We start from the raw sequence: 23,128 nt of genomic DNA on the forward strand, positions 1-23,128 counted from the left end.
TAAATACACTTCACCTTGGTTATGAAAATTCAGTCTCGGAAGCAAACGCAAAGATGCACAAAATGATGCAAAATGACTTTTCACTTTTTTTTAATAAGTTATCATCTTAGGCACGCCAAATAACCTTAATTCTCTATTAACTTGTATTTGAATATGTATGTTAGCACACAGTTTAAAAAGGTATTGATTTTCCTAAAGCTAATAAAATACTGGTGACAAGCGTCCATACCTTTTTTTTCATAAAAATTTGCAATTATCACACTACAGTCATCTGCTGCAGCTTTTGCAAATAGTTTAGTGCTGATATTCCAGTTTTTATAGAGCAGCTCACATTGTTAGAGGCATCTTGATTAAATGCATATTTTTATATCGGTGATCAAAGATACCAGTATATATAATTGCTCCTAAGCCAGCCCTCCTGGGGCTATTTAAATTCATAATTATATTTTTCTAGTTGAAAGATCAGGTCAGGAGACCATTCTTCTATTAGATTAAGTTGATAGCATTTGTTTTTTCTCAGCATGAGAGCACAGATTTTCTGAGGAAGCAGTGAGTATTGAACTCCCCTGGTGGATAACTGCCTTAGAAAAAACAGAATTCAAGATAACTGATCCTAAAACAATGTGAAGAATGCAATGCAGATTAGAATAGCCATGTTGCTTTTGCAGAAAGTAAGCAACTGAAGCTCAAACTTGTAAGCATTGTGATGATATAAAAATACAGTTTGTGGTGTGGCTGGAAAGATTTCTTGGAGCCGTTGCATTGGAGAAGTTTGGGGGAAAGGTATCTTAGCATGTCCATGGAGAGTATCTTGATAGAGCTCTCAGAATTTCTTGATTTTTCTGTTCATTCGTTCCTGCTTTTGTCCTGTCACCAGATGGGGAAACTGGAGCATACAACAGTTGCAAGGTTCTGTCAGAAAGTGCTGCAGTCTGAGAAACACAGAATAGTAAAATCACTGCACTGAACAAGTTTGAAGGTTAATGATTGGTTCTTTCAGCCTAAAGATTAATATCTACATACCTCTAAAATTCAGTTGGTATTTTAATAGCAGGTGTTCTGTTAAAAGTGTCCCCATCATGTTGAAAAGTTGAGTTTGTATTTTCAATTGAGTCTTTTGTATCCACTAATGGAGTAACTCATGAAGCATGTATCACTGGTGTCTGGATCCATATGAGAGTTATTTTACAACCTGAGGAGCAAATAGCTATTTTGGAGACTTATGCAGCAGCTTTCACCTGTTCGAAAGTATTCTTAATTATACTGAAGGTAACAATGATACAGGTCTACAAAGTATGAAAGGAAATGAATTTTTTTTAATTTTGATTTTGCACACTATTGCCTATATTTCATAAATTTGATTCTGTCACTCTCGAGTGATTTGTCTACAATTAAAAAAACTCTTGCTACTGTGAATGTGTGGTAATGGTAACTTTCAAGGCTGTAGCTGTAGACTAAATGTTTCCTCAGCTGCTTCTCACCTCAGCTTGTTTTTGTAAGCTGGTGTGCTGTAGCAGCCTCCTGCTGCATCGTTCCTGCCTGGGGTCTTGGAACAATAGTCTTTTAAGTGCTGATGCTCAGCACTCAGGAAGGTGCCTGGGGTGCTTCATCTGGGCAGAGCTGAACTTGGGTAGTTCTCATGCTTATCATCGTTTGGGTTCCAAACCTAGCTTACTTCAAGAATCTGCTTTAGTAAGTATACTTAGGCTATGACTAATAAACAAATTGTGACATTGTGGTCAGCAACCACATTTTTTACTGAAGCATAAGTGATATGGTTTGCTTGTAACTCAGATTGTTAGAGCAGTTGCCCAGGAAGTAGGAGATTTAGGTTAATCTCCTTAGTTTGAGATGGTTTGAACCCACATTTGCGATTTCTGAATAGAGTGCTGCATTACCAAGTTACTGTGACAGGTAATGCAGGAGAGGGGGAAGTATGTACGAAATCTCTTCAAAGCTCTGTTTGAAACTGAATTACTGTGCAGCCAAGAATGCAAGTTTAATGGATGCAGAAGCAGAATGGGCAAGAGAAAAAAACTGGTGGTGTAGTTGGATCTTTAGAGCAGTCAAAGATGGAAGGAGAATCAACTTGCAGGCCTTCTGTTTTATTTACTTCTGTTGCAAGCACCAATCAGGTGAATCAGGTGTCCAAATTCAGGAGCAACTCTTTTTTTTTGGGTCACTCAAGCCTGGCACCACTCAGAAGGATGACTGTCTACTCACTAAGTGGAGGAGGACTGCTGGTGGCTAATTTAGAGTGATGAATTCTGCCTTAGAGTTGATGTGCTTTAGCTGTAGATATTACATCATTTGGCAGGAAGATCAGATTTTTCGTGAAATCTGCAACGAAAATTTAAATGATAAGGGAAATGGAAGAGTTTCTATCTACGAAGTTGGTCTTTATTTTAACATATTTTATTTTAACACTTCTGCTAGCTGCCACTGGTGTGCATGTTGTTTTCTGATGAAAGAACACTAAAAAAACCTGAAGATCCCTTGAGACTTGTCAAAAATTTAGAGGCAGTGCTGATTGCAATTTGCAGTGGGAGACAGGAGACTGATCTGCTAAAAATATGATAGGAGTCTGAGGCAGAATCGCTTAATGTTGTGGTAAGCACAAATTTTTGGCAAAATTAGGCAGAATGGTTTACTTGGCTTAATTTCTCTTTTTTTTTTTTTTCTCTTGATTGGAAAACCTCAGTTACAGTGAACCTTGTGCCTTCATGTAGGTTAAGTAGCAGGGCCACAAGATACATATTAACTGTCTATGCTCTTATTAACTTGTTAGATTACGTGTTAAGTCTCATGCCTCCACACACAAAGGAGCACAGAGGAACAAGGTGGGGTGATCCCAGTAATGAACCCAGAGAAATGAGCCCCTGCCAGGACTGTCCCATGGCAGCCATCACTGTGAGTTAAGGGAGCAGTTCTCTAGAGCTCACAGGGTGTGTGTAGGGGGTGGTGGCTGTCTACAGGGGTATGGGACTCATTATGCAACACAGGGAAAGAACATTTTGGGGTTGCGCAAGCCTTGTTTTGAGATGAGTAGAGGAAGGGCCAAAAACAAGGAGAGAGAGAGGCAGGGATCAAAGTGATCTAAGAAAGAACAAGTTTGGGGGGCAGGAGGGAGAAGGGTGAGATGTTAAAGGAGGCCAGCTGGCTTTAAATTGGCTGTAGTAGGTCAGTATGCTTGTCTTTACATACGTACCTCATCAGTACATGTACTGTCTTTTTTATTATTAAACTCTGCTTGTAACTGCCAATTTTAGATGACCTGTCTGTGAAACGACCTCAGAGGCCGCACTATGTGTCCCCATGAACCTTGGGTACAATTGTGTTAAAGAGATAAGGTTCCCTAAATTCATAAGAGGCAACACATACATTTTGATACCTTCATTAAAGAGAAATAGGGCTTGATCATATTAGAAGGAATTTGTAATGTAAAAAGAGTAATATAAAGGGTAATGGATCTCAACTAGGTTCAGATTTTGCTGATCTAACTTCAGGATGGGAGAGGGGAAGAAAGAACCATGAGAAATGTCAGTTTTTCTGGTGATCTGCAAAGAGCACCTTTGACATTCTGTGGGGAAAACATTGTGCTTGGCCTTGATTAGGAAGTCCTAAATTTAAAATCTGCTTTGTGTGTTTTCCCTCACTTATTTTCAAAGAAAGTCAGCACCAACAAGCCACAGACTATTTCTTTTCTCAGAGTACAAAGTTATGTGACAGAGAAAAATCCCATTGAAGCATTCTAAGTAGACTGAAAATTAAGATTAAAAAAACCCTGTCTGTCATAAATATTTTCTCCATTCCCTGAGGGGTTAGAAAATGCATCTCTGGAAATTCAGGACTATCAGTGCGTGTTAATCAGTTGTTGGTATTTACAGCAATCTTACACAAGATCTTCAGGTGAGGTTTGCTGCCTTCTCCTATGTCTATCTCTTTCTGTCCTCCAGGCATCCCTTCCTGACCAATCAAAGGAAAAGTGTGTTGGAGAAGTTTTGCAAGATGAGATTGGTTAGGTCAGCTGCAGGAATTGTAATTTGTTAATTGGCATAAACTTTAGGCGTGCATCAGTCAAACTTCCCATTTTTATATGTTTTTAGGTACTTAAGAGGTACTCTGGATGAAGGTACTCCATGCTTTATATGTTTTGGGGTACTTAAGACAACAGAATCTGTATGTAGTGCCTGTGGGCACTAGGATATGGGTACAGCTCTCTGGGTTTGAGGTGAGTGTTTCATTTGCTTGTGGGTCAGAGCAAAAAAAGTTTATCTGTGTTAATTGTTTTTTAGTTATTTCTGCTGTTTGAGGACTTTATTTTAATGATTTGTCAATAATTCCGTGTTTTTAGTGGGGACAAAACTGCTTTTGCCCCAAGATGTAATTGTTTTACATGTATTTCTGGTATCAAAAGCTGTATACATCAAAATTTTATAGGAAAAACTAGAATATTTATTTTGTAGTTACAGTAGATATAAGTAACACTCTAAAAATTAGAAAGAAGGGTAGGACAATAAAAATACTATCAAAGTGTAAGCTTTCAATGTCCTTATTACAAAGATACATAGATGCATGTAATTTAGACTTCCCCTCCTGATATGAAGCAGCAGTTATGGTTCGTGAGAAGTTTTCCCTTGTGTTTGTAGCAGAGCAAAATAGACCTATAGGATGGTTTGGTTTTACCCCAAAACTTGATATTTTTTTTTTAAGTTTTACTGGAAAATCGCTACTGCTCTGATGGCTGAGAGGGTGTTGGAAGGGAGGGGGGTGCATGGCAGGCAGTCTCACCCACTGCCCTTCCCACAAGTGGTCCTGCCTTGCAGGAGGTGTAAAGCAGCAGCTAATGTGGGTTGATGGACTGAGTTGGTTTTGTTTCATCTTTTCTGGGCTTTTCCTACCAGGCAAGACCACGAAGATCCCACTGCTGCTTTGTGTAGGCGGAGTAGATTTCAGCCTTTAGCAATTCCTTCTGTTTTATCATCTTTAACTTGTTAGCTTTTGATGATCTTTTTTTAAACTGTCATTTAATACAGTAACAACTCTGTCAGAGATATTCCCTAACCAGTTCTTTTAGATTAAAGTTTCAGATTTGAAAGTTGTTTTGCAAGCATAATGTAATTCTTTTCTGTGAGCTCATTTATTGTGCCTTGAGATCCAGCCACCCTCTCGATTCCCGCATGGGAATAAAGGTTAAAAAGCTGTTTAAGAAGTTGTCTTCCTGAAGTGGAAACTATTTTCCCCTTGGCTCTGCCTGCATTTTTTGCTGCTGGTTTGTTCCAAAATGACCTTGAATATAGGCCTATGTCCACTGCCTCCTTTATCATATTTGTATAAGCTTTTATTTGCTGAAAGGCTGAGAGGACAGTGCAGAACGTGTATACGTGATTTGAACCGACTTCTACTGTCTTGATTTGATTATAATATTTTTCTTGTGGACCTGATGTAGCAAGAAGTTGTTTTTAACAACAAAATCCTATCTCTTTACAAACCAATGACACAAGTTATGCTAATAAACCTTCAAATTCAACTATTGAGTATAAATGCAAACTGGACCTATAGCACTGGTGCTTTTTTTTTTTGATAGTTTTGATTCAGAACTGGCATTTTGCCTTCTGTCGCAGACCTAATCTGGTCAAAGAATTCTATAAAGGTATGTTTGTGTGGGAAGGAGAGGGAAACAAACAAACAGTAACCACTGGCACTTCCAGTGCAGTTTGATTTTGCCAAATGCTTCCCTTCCAGGGAGGATGGGAGCAGGAGCCAGAGTTGTCCCTCTTTTTTGTTTCCATGGGTGCCAGCAGAAGCTTTGCAGCGATGGCACAAGATAGGGTGGCCGAGCTGGGTGCCTGTGAGGGATGCAGGCTGGAGAGCATGGCTGCACCTGGGGCTTCTTCTGCTGCTCCCTCCCCAGGGCAAAGCTGCTGCAGGGTTGGATGGAGCCTGGCCAGTCTTCTCGGGCTTCTCAGGGTTAGTCCAGGTCCATCCAGGAGTATCCAGACAGCAAGTGAATCCATGAGAGCCCAGCACCAGCAGTAGGCCTGTGCTTGAAAAATCAATTAATGGAGTTACTATGCCTTCCCACTGTTTCTGCTGTTGCTTTACTGAAGTTGAGAGAATCATCTCCTGAAGGTGCTTTGGCGCTTTTTTTTTTTTTTTAACTAATAAAACTGCAGAAGAGAGTCCACTGCTTTTTATTGTTTGGTTTTCCTTTACAGACATTTCTCATTCAAATGCAGGAATAGCTAATGTGTATTTTGTTATTCTCCATTCATATATTTTACTTGCCTTTACAGTGCTGCCTTTTGTTTGGATCTTGAGCTGTTGTAAGAAGAGAAGACAAAAAAGGCTTTTAACTGTGTGCTAATGCCTCTGATGATTAGGTTGTTTCTACTTTATTGGCTGAGAAGGGTTAGATAACAGAAGTTTGTAGTGAAGGTTCTTTGAATTGTCAGGGTCTGTGGAAACCCTGGTTTAAATTAGTCTTGTGAAATATATGCTGTTGAAATTTCTAGGATTCCTTTTATTTGCTTTAGCCTGTGGAGTCTCTAAAATGTGTACTCAATGACTTCTACTAGAAAACACCCATTATAATATGCTGAAGAGGTAAAAATTTTGATTGGAAAATGAAGGATCAAATGAACTCCACTGACTTTGAGAATTGCTGTGAGTTTACATTTATATACAGAATATTTTTCATTTATTCCTTCACTAGTTGCTAACTAATGCATTAGTGTGGTAAAGGCTCTTTTTCAGTTGCATAAGTAGTCCAATTTGCTTTTATGGGGTAATATCTCATTTACAGGATTAGGAAAAACATTTTTACAAATAGAAATCAAATCTGCCATGTATCTAGAACTGCATGATTTGTGAATAAAACTCCCTTTTAAGGGTTATTTTTTGATGCTAACAATAAATCTCACTAAAAATGATCAGCATTTTAGAAACCATACTTTTTTTTTTTTGCTGATTGAAAAAAGCGAGCTTGCTACTGAAATGGACTTCTAGAAATAAATGTGAATTTTAAGCTAAAACTTATAGGAATAAAGTCCTTCCAAGCCCTATCACAATTTATCTTCCTTGAAGTAAGTTTACAGTGTGTCTGCCAGCATCGTCCAGAACAAGTTTATCATTGCTAAAGGCACACAGCAAATACAAATACCAGAGTCAAATGACCACTCTTCACTTGTGCCAGCTTATTTCCTTGCCTGTTTGATAGTATTGTGGTGGGGGCATTTCTAATGGGAGAAATTATTCTTGAAACCACAGTGCAGGTTTCCTATGAGGCAGAGGAGGCTACTCTTCGCAAGGAATGGGAGGGAGAGATGAATGTGGCTGGGCAGGGAAGTTCAAGCTGAACTGTGTGATGACTGAAGTGGAATAGGTCTTTCCATAGTCATGACAGATGGTGTATGATCTGAAGGCAGCAATGAAGCAGTAGGTACAAATGATGACTGCCAGTGGATGGTTGTATTCAGTGTGTATCTTTGCACGGATCCGACTTTGCCACACTGATGTTCAGCTCCAGTGATACATAAGGTTGCTCAGAAACTTTTTATTGCATAATACTTACAGTTGGTTTAAGGATCTGCTGTTGCTTACTGCCACAGCTGACAGTGGTGATGGACAAATCCAAGTTTAGATATCTCTCGTAGGCTGAAAATCCTGCTGTAGTGATAGGAAAAGAGTGTAAGAAGGGGTTTCTCAGTGGTACAGTGGCAGGAGGAAGTTGGGATGTTTGCTCCGAAGAAGAAAAGCCCCTCTATATATCACATAGTAGTGACTGATAATACGGTTTCTCTAACTTGAGCAGCCCTCCTCATTTTTTCTGTTCTTAAGGACAGAGAAATACATGCTACCCACTCTGCAGCTCGCTGTAGATGAGTGCTGTATTTCCCACTGTAATCATCAAAAATGTTTGGGGTGTTTCAGGGTAGGATCCAAAATGTGCCTTGCAATTTTTTTTAGTGTTGCTGTAGCGTTGATGAATTTTAGATTAGATTACTTGACAGCTCAGTTCTGATCTTCAGGAGACTGTTAGAATTTTCTTTAAAAAATTGCCCTTTGGGCTGAAATGCATCATTCTTGTTTTTAGGCCAAAGGCAAAATACTTTCAGGACACTTGATTAAGATTCAATGTGGCTGGCTGAGTTATTGAGCATTCACAATACAGAAGAGAACTTTTTTTAAAGTTTGCAATATTGGCTGTTCCCTCCACCCCCTTTGTTTTTGTGTCCTTAAAATTATACTTTTTTGGGAATTTATCCTGTGTGACCCGAGTGCCTTTGATTTTCATGAAGGCATTCACTGTTGGAAAAAAAAAATAAGGGTTTGAAAGTAGTGAGAGTTTGAAACATAGGAAATGTGCAACAGGTGGCTTGACGTTAGTATTTTTTTTCTGAATAGTTGCAATATGTACCCTGTACATTTGTTAACCCATGTGCCTGGAGACCAGCAGATGTGAGTAAACAAAGCATGGTGATTTGCAATTTTACTTTATTGCCTAGAGTAAAATGCCCAGAATAGTAGCAGGCTATGTTTTACTTCTTGCAAAGAGCAAACACCACCTCTATAGCATGTTGAATAGTTGGTTATAACTGTAAGAAACTTACAGAGGTTGTTTATTTCCCAGTTAACCATTTAAATCAGAGATTGCAAAATCTTACAAGTAGAGATAAGGGAATGGTCAAGTTTTGTTTGTCTTCAGTGTTACATTGTTGCAAATCCTCTCAACTCCATTGAGGATGGGGGAAAAGGCTCCGTTCTACCCAGGGAGATCTGGCTGTGATAGGAGGCTGTATGTGCCCTGAAAGTGGCTTTGTGCCTGATGGAATGAAAACATTTTTCTTCTGTGTCTGAAAAAAACATGACTTTTTACAACAGGAGAGCTGGTAGTTCTGAGATGCCAAAAACTTTTCAACTTGAAATAGCTTTTATTCATTAATGGAAAAAAAATCCACTTTAAATACAAATTTAACTTCATCTAAGACAGCTGCAAAAAAAAAGTCGATTTTATATATGGCTGGCGAAGAACAAGCTTAAATTAACTAAGTGAAAAATACATCTCAGAGTTCCTTTGTAGTGCAGTTATTTTCTATAAGACTTCACTTATGATCCCAAGTTGATGCCAGCTGCCTCAAGGGGTCCTTCTTCATATTTACATAGGAAAAGAAGTAGTAACATTTTGTTTGGTTGTGATACTGAGTGACACTACAGAGGTGACTGGGACAACTAAACCTTTAAAATTCCTCTCAACCTCAGGTCTCTTAGAATTTCCAATTTATGAATATAAATTTAGAATCAGGAGAGAGCTAATGGATACTTGGCTCATAACTTCCTTTATTGTAATAAATGATTCTGTGTGAAGCCTAAAGCTGCATCCTAATGAAATTTGCATGCGTAAACAGAGACAGGATTTTCATTTACAAGAAGACTGTTGCATCAGCTTGGAATCAATTGAGGTAGTTCTAGTTAAAGGTGAGGAGGGAAAAAAAGCTATTTTAGATCCATCATCAGCAAGAACAAAAATGTTCTGTGTTGTTGATATTGGGACACATAGTAAGTGAAAAATGACTGAGGTCCCTTGTCTTTGACATGCCAGTCACACTGCCGGTACTACTGTCAGATCGATGTAAGCTAATATTGTATTTTAGGCTGCATGTAAGCAAAATTGACAAGACACTGAAATATTTAATAGCTGTGGCTTGTATTTACTTCAGATTTGAGTGAAAACTGCACCCAAGATTAAGGTGACTAGATAAGCTAGTGTTATGCTAAAAGAAAGAACAACTCCCAAACCAACAAACACAATGATGTAGCCTCTTCAACATGTGGAAGAAGCTTTGGGAGAACAAGAACGAACTAATTTAATGGTCTGGCAGGTTTGTTGTTCCTTGGCAGCTTGCCCATCTGTCAACTTTTGGCTCTTTTGCTTCAGTGTAAATGCCATGACAATTTCTAGGCAAATTCTTGAACAGGCCAACACCATACAAAAAACCCCCAATACTTGCAAAAACATGACTTGATGGGAGAAATATTGATTATACTTTGAAAATGTCTAATATATAGAGTACTCACAAATTGCCCACTTTTTTTGTCAAGTAATACTGCCTGATGCTGAAAGCTAGCATGAAAACTAGTTTTCTTCCTGATGGCCCTTAGTTTGTTCTGATTGAAAGCAGCAAGTCACTGCAAATATTGAAGGTATTAGAAATCGCTGTGATAAAACATTTTGATATGCTTGTATCCCAAATAACTCAATTTTTCTGCCTCAGATTCCTGAAATGTGTTAAGGACCAAACCATAATACTAGAAAATACATTCAGGGCTGTGATGTAAGCTGCTCAACCTATTGTATTTCCCAGTGTTTTCTATCCTCTTAAAACTTTAAGCTGATGGCTGTCAAGGGTGAAGTGCACTCCTTTGGGAAATATGGTAGCTCATTTGTAGGAATCTGGGTGGGACTGAAAATTAGTTGCTCAAAATCCTTTGGTGTTAAGAATTTACATACTGACTCACATCTTTGCATCCTTATGCTCTCTGCTGACGTGAGTGTACCTGTTGTGACTTAGTCTTTGTATGTTTTAAATCTATATGCAAGCTCCAAGCACAAAAGGGACTTGGAACATGGGACATCATAAAGTTTAGCTAATTTGTTAACACTTAGCTTCATAATCTACAGGTTATTGGTTTAGTGTTAGCATTCAGTCTAAGCTGGTATCTAACCTATCCCTGATATTAAAAACCTCAATACTTTGTGTAAGAAAACATGAGTTACTGTGTATCTATCAGAGGTGACAAGCTTCAGTTTCTTGAGCAGATATATTAATATTGTATTAATATGGCTTGGCCTTTTTTTTCCTAAACATTTAATTTGGAACTCTGGGTTTCTTTGTTACAGACTTTTTCCAGTGAGTTTGACAATTCTGTGATTGTAACTCTCTATACTTCTAATACCTCATATTGGGAAAGTTAGCATCTTGCAATTAAAAGTTCATTGAGATGTAATGCTTTCTTCTCTGTACCAATTTTCCATTGCCTTTTATGTCTAACATGCTGCTTCTTACACTTAAAAATTTAAAATTTTTGTTAAGTGTTTAGGTTGTCTGACCTTTTTTGGAAAAAAAACATTATGCTATGTTAGAATTCTTTGCTGCTTTCTGGCCATCGACCTCGCTGAATGCTGGTGTTTGAGAATTTTAAAGAAAATGTGCAAGTTACGCCATACTCTTGCTCTTTAACCCTCACAAGCTACATGGAGGAAACTAGCACAGGATAAATAGTACAGCTGGTGTTCATTCTTGTGAGCAGACTTTTGCCTCCTGTGTTTGCAGTCTGAATTTGACAGAATGCCATTTTATCTGTTTGCAGTGTTATATGTCTTTCCAATACATTTCTGAGCACCGAATGCTCATTAGCACATCGTCTAGCTCAAGACAGACCACAGTAAGTAAATGCCTGTTGCTGCAGTACACTGTCTACATTATGGCTCTCATTAATGCTGAGTGCCTACAAGCAGCAGCAGAAAATGTTTGACAGAGAAGCCCTTTGCCTTTTGGATAGAGGAAGTGGCAAGGTGTGGTCTTTTGTAGCTTGTTTGTGCACTAACAGCTTGCAGTGCTCAAGCAGAATGTTTTTGGTCACATTAACCACTGCAGAAGATTGTTTTAATTGTTGTTCTTCTTGTGAGTCAGTTGGATTGCTTAAGTGTGGTTTGCAAAAACTTGACAAAATCAGAGCTGTAAAATAATCAGCAGATTGTTCTGTAAGCAAGTGTTTATGAGCATTCACTGAATGTCTGCAAAGTAATCTGGTTTACAGATAAGCTGAGCTCATCCCAGGGCCTGATGTGGCGTATACTTCTCTTTCATGACTGACCAGGCTACAGTACAACAGAAGAGGATATTTTATTTACATTTGCATGCAATGCAAACCAAACTGTAGTGCCTTGAAAAGAAAGCCAAACTTATTCTTAGGTGTGTTAACAAAACTGTCAAGAATTTAAGAAATTATTCTACTTCAGTTGGTGCTGATGAGGTCTGAGGAGCTGTGCCGTTGGAGAGATGCAGGCTGCCAAGAATTCAGAAGGATAAGAGGTTTAGAAAATTGACTGTGGAAAGGTTGAAAAGGTTGTTTACTTAGTCTGGAAAAAAGAAAAGCATGTATGATAGCAGCCTTTCAGGTAATCAAAAGCTGCAATCAAGATAATGAATGCAGCAAAGAGGGCTGAAAATTTGTAACTTTTAAAGTGATAAAGCACCAGAGTAGACTTGTCAGGGATCTTGAGGAATATCCCTCATTGGAAGCACTGGAGAACAGACAAACTTACTGCATACATTCTTATATTGAAAACTGATTTAATTAAATAAATTTCATCTTCCCCAGCCAGTATTTCTCATTGACGTATTAATTTTGCTCTACAGTATGAGAAGAAATAGAAATGGGTTTTAGGAGAAGATAGTTATCTGTCATGATAATGAAGTTTCATTTTAATCTGAAATAGTTTAATCTAAACATTGCAAATTGAAGTTTGCAGAGGTTCGACTAATAAAAGCATACTCCTTATTTAGCTCCTGTTAAGTTTTGTGTTGTGCTTGCAGAAATTCTCCTCTATATGGGGCTACAGAAAAATGAGTGGTCACTTTTGAAAATGATTTCTACCTAGTTCCTTGCTACTGAAGCCTGTTGTGTAAGTTGTAGTGAAGCTTTCAGCTTTTCAAACAGGTTGATGCTGCAGCTAATGCATATTGTTAGGCAACATCTCCACAAAATGGTTTATAAGACAGGTTGCGTGTTGTACCCCAGATTTCTTGCTGACTCTCAGAACAGGGAATTAGTGCCTTAATTCCTGCAGTTGGAGGTTAGCAATTTCAGGTCATTTATTTTAGGGAAATCAGCCTGGATTTTCATTGTGATTACAGGATAGGATTCTGATGAAAGTGTATAGAAAAGGTTAAGCTAGAGACATTCACTGGTAAAATATAATGAGGATAAATCTATTGAGCAGGCAAGGAATCTGAACCCAAGCCCGATAGTTCCAGGGCTTTTATTTAGTAAACTCATTTAATCCAAAACTTGAATAAAACAGAACAACTAAACCAAATCTGTGCTATTGAGAACTGCCTGAGAATGTTATAAAGAATGTGACCTCAACTTCTGCAGTGTAATACTATTACATATTTTATACAATCTAATACTCTGTGACATTTTATTACATTTTGTCCTTAGCTCTTGTTTTTTTTCCTGAAGTGCATCAAACTATTCTGAACAGCTGTTACTGTGTCCTCTGTAAATGTTTTCAGTAAATTGAGAATCTATTGCTGGTAATCAAACTTCAGCATTGCCTGCTTGTTATGAACCACTGATTGCTTTAACATTTTTAAAAACGCTAACTTGCAAATGAGATTAGACCCTTTCAAGTATTTCTGTGTTCTGAGAAATGACACAACAAAAAGCTCATTGTTACCACACACATGAACTCTCTACATTTTTTAAGTCACATCTACTTTGTTCACTTGCAAATTCCTGCTTTATTACCCTCAGCACAAAGAAGCCAAAATATTTGGGGGAAAATCAGGCTGTTGCTTTTCTGAATGCCTCAGCGGAGTTGCTCACTGAAGTCTAACTGGGAGTCCTCCTTGTGTATGCTGATGAACAATTCAGAAAACATTGTCATCTCTGGACTCAGCTCTTGGCTTGCTTCACAAAATGTTTTGTCTTCATTTCCCATCAGTTTCTGTCTTCTGATTTCATTAAAAAAAAAAATAAATCCCAAACACCTCCTTAATTCATTCAGCTGTCAGGGGATATCAGACTGAGATTGGTGAATCTGAATTCAGTGACCTGTTTGAGAGGGAAATCAAAGGGAATTCAGAGGGAAACTGTCTTGAAAGTGGCCTCCTCACTGTGGTGATCAGGATACCAAAAACTATTATCATCTTTATTGTGCTTGTTGAACATACTTGCTGGCATAGCGAAGCCTATGTAAAGCAGAATTCTCATATGTATTCTTGTGTTTGTAAAAGGAATTAATTTAATCAGCTTTGCCTCTGCCAGGAAGATTGTTATTCTGAAGAGTGTTTCCCCTTTCTCCACATGCCATCTATAAAAAGTGAAGAGGGACAGTTTCACCTTGCCTGCCAGTCACATTGTGAGAATCCATGCAGTCAAACATGGTAAAAAAACAGAGAATGCATGGATCTTGCTGAAGTTCACAAAGCCACTTTTCCTCCACCTGAAACAAAACAGTTATGAGAGACTATTAATTTCCTGACTTAAAGAAATGATTAATTGGGAATGGAATTAGGGCTTCATTCAGATCTCATGGTACAGAATATAGCTGGGAGTCCTAGAATGAGAATACTTTAAAAAAAAAATACTTTATGAAGATAAATGAGGTAAAATATATGTCTAAAAAGCCTTTGATAAATAACAAAGAAGGATCACACCTGCACGTGGTTTCCATGTTTCCATTAGTGATGTGTTATGTGCTGTGGTCTGCACATTTAGAGTAAGTTTAATGTCATCAGAGTGCACCAATGCTTCTGTATGTGGGAAGGTGATCTGAGTTAGATGAAATGTTGAACAATCCAGGATGTCTCAGATGCACTGTGCAAATACTATGGAGTTGCTGCTTATGTGCAGTGAATCAGGTGTATCCAGAATGTATCAACAGATGTGCATTTGTTACAGTAAAGCTCCCAAATATGCATCCAGTTGGAGTTGCCAGAACTCCAGAAATGTCCCAGATCCTTAAAGTTCTTCTTAGAGGAAGCTTCAGGGTTGCTTGGTAGGCTATACCTATAACAAAATTGATTAGCTTAAAAAAGAATCCCTTATAAAACCACAAAGAATTAAATTGAGTCTCCAGGAAAGATGGTGGCACTTATCTTTACCAACAAGGAGCTTGTGAGAACTTCTCTGGAGCCTGGATTCATGTAGAATAATTCCTGAAGAAGTGTAGGCCATATGATCAGGCATAACCTTCACAACAGAGGAATAGCTCTCCTGGTTACGAACATCTTTTGCTGATGCAATGATGTATCTCAGTCCATGACAACTTTGTGTGAACTGTCAGCGCTTTGGATCTGCCTCAACAAGCTGCATGTTACAACTGTCCTTGTTCATTCTGAAAGATTAGAGTCAATAGGTGTATTGAAGCACATAAACCAGAAGTTTACTACCTCATCTGCCTAAAAACTCGTCTGTCTTCCCTGTCGTACTGCATGTTGGCCACCTCTTCAGCCATTGTTCAAATACGTTACAACTGACTTAATAATGAACAAGTCTTCTGCTTGACTTTTGGTGAAATATTAATGCCATGCATACAATAAAGCCATCTAACCTTTGGTTTCTTTCATCTTGTTATTTTCTTTAAGAACCAGACATTGTAGAGTGTGAATGGGGCAAACTCTGCCATATCCACTTTGCAGATCAACTTGTTAGGGATTTGATTCCCTCTGGTTTCTTTGAGCTTGGGGATTTCCCTGTAGGAAAGGTCTGAATGTCTGAACAATACCACTCAGGTTTTCAGTTTCCCTGTAGTGAGTTTTAATTGTGCATCTGGCTAAAACCAAGTCCTTCCAAATGAAAGCAACTTGCGTGAACCTCTGATGAAAACATGGTGCTCTGCTTTTGTGCTGAGCTGTAGTGAACCGACTGTTATTCTTTTCCAAGGTCAATTTAGCATCTGTACACTACTCATTTTCTGGCATTGGGTGGTGTGTGAATCTCTGGTTTGGGGCAAATGGGCAGCTGAGTAGCTGGAAAAAATCAAGGAGTTTGCCTTCCTGTGGAAAGACCTACTTCTATCTGCTGGCCAGCAGTTACAAAAAGATAAGTTTAATTTAAAAATTCTTCTAGCTTTTCTCAGGACCACTACAATCTCTTGCAAAATGCTGAATAGTAATTACCAGGGATGGGCTTGATGGTGGAAAGATGAAGTAACAAGTACTTTTGTGCAAAGCTGGCTGCATGGTATTTTAACAAATGGAATATAGTCAATCAACCCAGATTTGCCAGCTGAGAAGTCTACTACTGAACTCTCTACAGATCCATGTGTATCAGTTGTCGTCCATATGGAGATCTCTCAAGACTCATTCAAAGCCTCTTTGCTACAATAGCCTAATGTGATAATGGAGCCTGACAGTTCGGCAGTGAAAACAGTGAGGATTTTCCAGTGAGGATTTTCTATGTAGCACTTGTCTTCCTTTCTAGTGGAAAGACGTGTGATAAATCTAATTCAATCATTTCTGCTGGACTTGAAATAGCAAACTACAAAAGTTACATGTGCCATAAGTTTGTCTGTTATGGCCACTTGGATTTTATAGCAGGATGTGATGATAGTAATCTATGTACATGGCTCATTTAAGTGATTCTGTGTTGCTCATTTGTATCATACCTACCTCTTCTTAAGAGAGGTAAAAATATAATTTATCAGATTTTATTTTTGTCCTTGGTGTATTGTGGTGTTTTTGTTGTGTGTTTTTGTTTGTTTGTTTTGTGTTTCTTTTTTGTTTTGTTTTTGTTGCCATTGGTTTTTTTTGTTTGTGTGGGTTTTTTTTTTTTTTGGTCAAAGGAATGTCTTAGAGCTCTTGAATACACAATTTTGAATACTCAGCTTTTTTAAAGAAAAGATTTTGCTTAAGAACATGCTGAATGACTGAAGAGGAGCAATGTTCTATAAAGATGCAACTCATTAAAATTGCCTCTATTTTGTTTATCACAGGTACTTAGTGTTTCTTATTAAAGCTGCTCCTACACTAATCCCAGTCTTCACTGAAATCAGTGACCGCACCTCTGCAGATTTACCATAAAATCTGATTGCATTAAAGAGAATCGGAGGTGAATGTAGTCAGGTAGGATTGGAAGAGATGCAGTACCTTGCAGGATGAAGCTAACAAGCTCTTTTTTTATTTGAATCTGGGGCAAAACTCCAGTGCAACTCAGTTAAACTGAAATGTTCTTTCTTATCTCGATGGGATCCAGAAAACTCATCATGAGACCTTAATGTTACCATACCTGTTATTCATTTCATTATCAATCAGTGAATTTATTAGAAGTCATTGAGATGCTTGATGATGAGCAGACAAAAGGGCTGAGCCAGGGAGAATGCTGTGGTGACTTGAGCTTGGGGTTTTGGAATGCAGCTTGGCCAGTACAGTGCTTGCCATCAGCTCTTTTCCTTCAGAGCTTCGCTATTCCTTTGGCACAAGTCCATTGCCTGGAGGTTACTATAGGCAAATTAATGTCACTGTAACAAATGATCCTGGAAAGAAATGGTAAGGGCTACTGTGTAACATGAGTGGAGGTAATGAATGACCTGGGAAGTAATGGATAGCTCTGGAAGACTGGATGGTAGACACCTATGAGAACAGAAGTAAATACTGATTACAGAAGGTTTTATATGACTGGAGGTAATATAAAATAAGGTCAACTGTTGAGCTTTCTTACCCAATAGGAAAATGGAGGGCAGCATTTCTGCTTTGCCTTCAACTTAAAGTCTGGAGCAATACTCCATTCATACTGCATAAGGTGAGAGCAGGCTGTGTGGAAAGCATGTTAATGCAGAAGAGCCTTGTCAAAGTGGTCAATGGGATGTCTTCAGCATCATCATCTGCATCGGATTTAGTTATAATGAAAACAAGACATCTGACCTAGTCTGGATTTAACTTAAATGAAGTCATTATTCAGAAAAATAAAAAGCTTCATCTCCCTCCTGTTAAGTTTTGAGTATCGCACAATTGAAAACACACTGTTTGTTATTCATACTGTGGTGCAGAGGTGTAGGATTTAGCCACATTTTCAATAGCTGAAGTCAACGTTTAACTAGCACTGAAACTTTTCTTGAGGCTTTTCAGGGTAATGCAATTACTGGGCAGACAAAGACACTTTAAATTAAAGGAATATTGAATTTTGCCTGGTTGAGATGAACAGCTAAGAAAAACAAAGCATTAAAATTACACTTTTTTATGATTTCTGTTATAGATTAACAAAGTAAAAGAATCCACACGGTTTTACTAGTGGAAAAGTCATATATTTCCACAAAAATGCCTGTGTGTTTGTTTTTTTTTTTTATATTCAGAATTCATTATAATAGAAGAAAAATATTAAAAACCCTCTCAGATATGTGATTTTAATACCTCACTATTGCAACAGCAACACTTGTTGCAGCACTGTTAATATGCCATAGCAAGGTTCTAGCTTTTATTTCAGCCCATTGTGTTTAATCTCTAAAGACAGGATTCTTTTTTGCAAAATGGTTTCTCTTTTTGAGAGTTGCTTCTGAGTTAGAAATAGAGTACCTCTGTTTTACCGTAACCCAAGGGAATGGCAGGAAGATGTACCGTAGAGTTTTAGGTTGGACATTAGGAAAGGGTTCTTTACCCAGAGGGTGGTGGAGCACTGGAACAGACTCCCCAGGGAGGTGTCATGGCCCCAAGTCTGACAGTGTTCAAGAAGAGACTGGACAACACCCTCAGACACATCGTATGAACTGGGGTTGTCCTGTGCAGGGGCAGGAGATGGACTTGATGATCCTTGTGCGTCTCTTCTAACTCAGGACATTCTATGATTGTATGAATTGCTGAAGAAATAAAATCTTTGCAGCTCAGGAGGGAAGGCTGGAAACTGATAACAACGTGCTGAGAAGCTGTGCTTAACTTCTTTCTGTCACATGCAGTATTCTTCAAATTTTCTTTGTAGCCATCAAGCCAAAGTAAAAATTCCTTTTAGAACGTACTAAGGATTCCCAGTCCAGTAGCAGTAATCTTGAAATGCTTGCTTTGTTGTTTCATTATTCTAGTGCACAAGAGCAACACCATTTGAAAGTTCAGTGGAGTAGTTGTGTGAACATTAATGAGTGGGAAGCAAAACATCCCTTAGACTTTACACAGGTTGTAGAAAAGCCTGGAGCAAAGGTCTAAAGTGCAGTCTCCAAAATACCTGGAGCATGTTGTTGAAGGTGGCATGGCTGCCGTGGAAAACTCTGATTAAATGCCATTTTCCACATCAGCGGGTGTGCGCTGTACAGTTCCTCCTGGATTCTGGCAGCAGGCCAGTTGTCCTCCTGGTTTTGATCAATTCACAATGTGAAGAGAAGGTTTAGTAGCTGGAAGGGTTATTTTACTAGCTCACGTGTTCCTCAGCAATAAAGCACCCAAAGGTGGAGTGAAATAACAAGGTTGTAGCTATAGCTGGAGACCATTTCTGTTATGGCATCGCTGAGGCAGGGGCTGTGGGTGCTGGGGGGCTGAAATGGGGTCCTGGGCCGTGGGCAGGGTGGAGGAACCCGAGGCAGTGGGCAGGGATGGACAGGGCTGCGTTGTCTCGGGGCTGTGACAATTGTGTGCTGATGTCAGTATGGTAGGAAAACCTTTTCACTAAATAAATTGGTTTTGCTGTATTTTTGTGTATCTCTGACTAGGCTGGAAGCTTGTCATTAAACTCTGTATGTTCAGAGGCTTTCCTCATACATGTCTCTATTTTGCTTGCCTTACAATGTGTCTAATAATTGTTACTTCATTCAAGGCCTATTCCCTGCCATTTTGAACCTGGCCAGCAACTCTCACATCTCCACGAACGCCACCTGTGGGGAGAAGGGACCAGAGATGTTCTGCAAACTGGTGGAGCACGTCCCAGGACGGCCCCTGCGCAATGCACAGTGCCGGGTCTGTGACCAGCACAGTGCCAATCCCAAAGGCAAGTGTCATCTGCTTTTGGTTTAGTTTCATTGTGTGTGTCATTCTTTTTGACCTTTCTCTATGAATACAGGGTGCTTTGGGGTCAAATACCTCTTACTGTTAGTCTCTCTACTACATGAGTGAAACTAACTTTGAGCAAAGGGTTGACAGAAAGTGTGGGCACCATAAATCACTGTTAAGCACCATGGAGTCCGATGACAGCCTTTTTGTATGGGGGCAGATTTCAGCTTTTACTTTATGACAAGAAGAATTGTGCTCAGTGTGAAATAAATGTGCTGGGTCAGAGAAAATGCAGTGAGATATATTTTCAAGAGATTTTGAATTTTTTTGCTTTAAAACAGAGCAGCACCCTATTTCCAGTGCAATCGATGGTACTAATAACTGGTGGCAAAGTCCCAGCATTCAGAATGGGAGGCAATACCACTGGGTCACCATCACCTTGGATTTAAGGCAGGTAAGTAATGTTTAGGTGAGTGCCATTTATTGTATGTAAGATAGAAGACAATGCAATTAATGGCAGTTCTTCTGTGTGTGTAGATGGTGGGATATTTAGCGGTTTGCCATTTAGTAGCACAGAGTTAAAACATGAAAAGTTTAAAGCTAATATGACTTTAAACAAATGTGGTTTTCAATTGTTCTAGAATATCTTGGAGATTTCATTCCTGTCAGACTGGCGTGGAAGTGACTAAGTTTGTAAGCAAATATGTGGCAGGCTACTGTGTTTTATTCATGGCACAGTAACAGTTGCATATGTGTGGATGAGAGTATTTACAGTCATTCCTTCTATTTTGGTAACCTTTCTTTGCCTGACCCTGCTGTCTTTTTCCCAGCAGTCCTCTGATATTTTGCTCCACCTTGGATTTCATGCAGGTTACTTGAAGTCTGGGTTATCAGAGACTTATTTTCAAGCAGAAAACAGTGTTTCAGGGTATTGTCATAAGTGCAGATTTTACATGTGAGGATTCATCTGTTTTTGTTTGTCTATAACTATCAGCCTGTCACCAGATGATTGCACAGTTTCTTAGTAAAAGAGTAACTGATTTGGAGTAGGACATGATAGAAACATTTGACATTTACTGTAAGAAAACAAGAGCACAATATACTTTAAAATATGAACTCTTTTGATCCATAGGAGGGGAGAAAGCTAAGTGACTAGAGGATTGTTGTATTCACATCAATTATCTCACAGCTGATCTCATGTTAAACTCTTCTGTTTTAATTTCTCAGTATTTTTGCATATTTTCATTAAACATGTGAACATGTTAATGCAATGTAATGATCAGATTTCAGTGTAAAGTGTCAGAAAGTTAAATTGCATCATCTCCAGAACCCTGGAAACACAGACTTTTCTCAGTTGAGGCATATACTTCAGGACTAGAAAGAAAAACACATGTAAAATGAGACAAAGTTAGTGTTGCTGAAAGAAAAGTTGATTTGCCACTTTCTGTGCTTCTCTTCTGACTGATTCTGGTCACCATCTTGTTGGAAGGAGCACTGATAAGAAATGTTCTATATTATATCTTCTGTGAACATTTGCTGTCAGTTGTTCTGAAGAGCTAGGGATTATATCACTGCAACAGTGATTTTTTGACTCTGGGGAAGCTGGAACTCTCTGGGCAGATGATGATTTTTGTTTTGACACTTTATGGTAAAGCTTGGAGGGATTCATCATCGTTAGTCAGGTGGCTTCTAAACTGTACAGAGCATTTGCTAATTTGTCTGTTAACCATGGAAGAATCAGAAGTCTCCTACCCTGCTCCAAGAAAGGACAAAATAATTTCTGAGGAAAATGTGTTTTTCTTGGCTTTTTGTTGTTGTTTTGCTTTGAACAGATCTACGTGTTGGGCTATCTGTTTCAAAATCATAGCTCAACAATCCATTATTAATATGAGGCTTCTTCCAAACTCTGGAAGCTTTGTTACTAAGAAACGCGTACTTGGGGTGTACAGTTGATAACAAGCTTTTCCAAGATCTCTAGATCCTGCTTGAAAGTTATTTTAAAGATTAAAACAGAAGGTTTAACTTTGATGTTTTAAATTGAAGCATAGTTTAAACAACTGTCTAGTTTGCTCTTTAATTAGAAAGCAGAACTGTTAGGAAAATAATCACAGGGTATCTTTTGCCAGTGACAGGAGGTTTGGATTGATTGGACTTTATTGTTGTTTGAGGAGTTGGCTTTTTGTTTGGTTTGTAAATGGACAAACAGGAAGAAAAAATGAAGGAGGAGAGAATGCCTTAGTTTTTATCCTCCTAGGACATTTTTGCTTTGGAAACAGACCAGCTGAGCTGCCCTCTAAATCTTTTCTTCTCTAGCCTTAGTGTTGTTGATGTTTCACCAAATACATATATTTCCTCTCCTGACACACGCTCAGTTTAACTAATTTGATATGAAAAGTTTCCCCCAAGGGGCCTTTCTTCTGTGTTCTCCTTAGAGAGTTTGAGAGAGAGAGAAAGAGAGAGAGAAGGCATCTAGGGTTATGCAAACTGAATGTAAATTACTGCTCTGTGAGAAAGGATTTGGTTAATGGAAATCGCTTGAAGTCAATAAATTATTAGAGCCAACTTGATGTGCTTACTTTGAGCGAGTCAGCACAAGTAAAGAGTAACAAAAGAAAAGTATATGAAGAACCTTATTGATTTTAGTAACTGTTTATTTCAGGAATTTGCTTAAGAATGAGTTAAAATACTCTTCTAGGACCTTTAAAAGTGTTCTTCAAAGTCAGTACCTGTAACTATATGTGTTGCAGCAAATCTTTACCATAGGTACTTTTTATTATGTTTCAAGCTGTGTACATTAAATATGTCAAGTAGTGTATTAAAGTAAATATGTCCTCTAACTTTCCCTGACAACCTTTTGTGATGTGAAGAATGACCATCTGGGCATTTTTTTTTTTTTTTTGAGTAAATACTGAAGTTCTAGCAGTAAGAGGAATGAATTGTTTCTTGGGATTGTTACCAATGTACATTTTAGAGATATAATCCAGCAGTTGGATTGGTGAGGACTGGAACACAGCTGGCAAATATGGGGAATATTCCCTTAGCTGGTGAAAACTGACTCCACTCCAATTTACCCTAGGTGAAGTTCTGGATAAAATCTGTGTCCTGTATTTGGCTGTATTCGTAGCTTGGCTCAAAAGTCAGAGGGAGCAGAGCATATTCTTCCAGCTAATATTCTGCCCTGCACTTAGTTTATTTAGTCTAAACCAGATGGATTGAAGAGCAGTTGCATGGAATCTTATTAAGAGGGCTGGCTAGTAAAATCAGTATTGAAATTGCATTTTGTAAGGGTAGCCAGTGGGTGTGTCATGATTTTTTTAGCTTACATGCTAGGTACGTGTATTCTGTTATGCCTGTCAGTCTTTCCAGGACCCAGATGTATGATAGTCTTTCTTTTCCACTTCCCGCTGCCTTTTCCATTAAATGTGTGA

General features: G+C 38.5%; 1 protein-coding gene across 2 annotated transcripts in view; it reads left to right on the forward strand.

Moving 5' to 3' along the window:
• LAMA1 (laminin subunit alpha 1) overlaps positions 1 to 23,128 on the forward strand; it is a 103,596-nt gene that overhangs the window by 1,487 nt on the left and 78,981 nt on the right. Inside the window, exons 1-3 of one of the 2 annotated variants that reach the window (XM_065053184.1) lie at positions 4,137 to 4,231; positions 19,528 to 19,698; positions 20,042 to 20,154. In XM_065053184.1, coding sequence (XP_064909256.1) covers positions 19,608 to 19,698; positions 20,042 to 20,154 — 204 coding nt within the window. In that variant the 5' untranslated portion in view covers positions 4,137 to 4,231; positions 19,528 to 19,607. Of the gene's footprint in view, positions 1 to 4,136; positions 4,232 to 19,527; positions 19,699 to 20,041; positions 20,155 to 23,128 lie in introns of those variants that run through there. The other variant, XM_065053183.1, reaches the window with a different exon arrangement.

Source organism: Columba livia, chromosome 2 (assembly GCF_036013475.1).
Source record: "Columba livia isolate bColLiv1 breed racing homer chromosome 2, bColLiv1.pat.W.v2, whole genome shotgun sequence".
NCBI classification, from domain to species: domain Eukaryota; kingdom Metazoa; phylum Chordata; class Aves; order Columbiformes; family Columbidae; genus Columba; species Columba livia.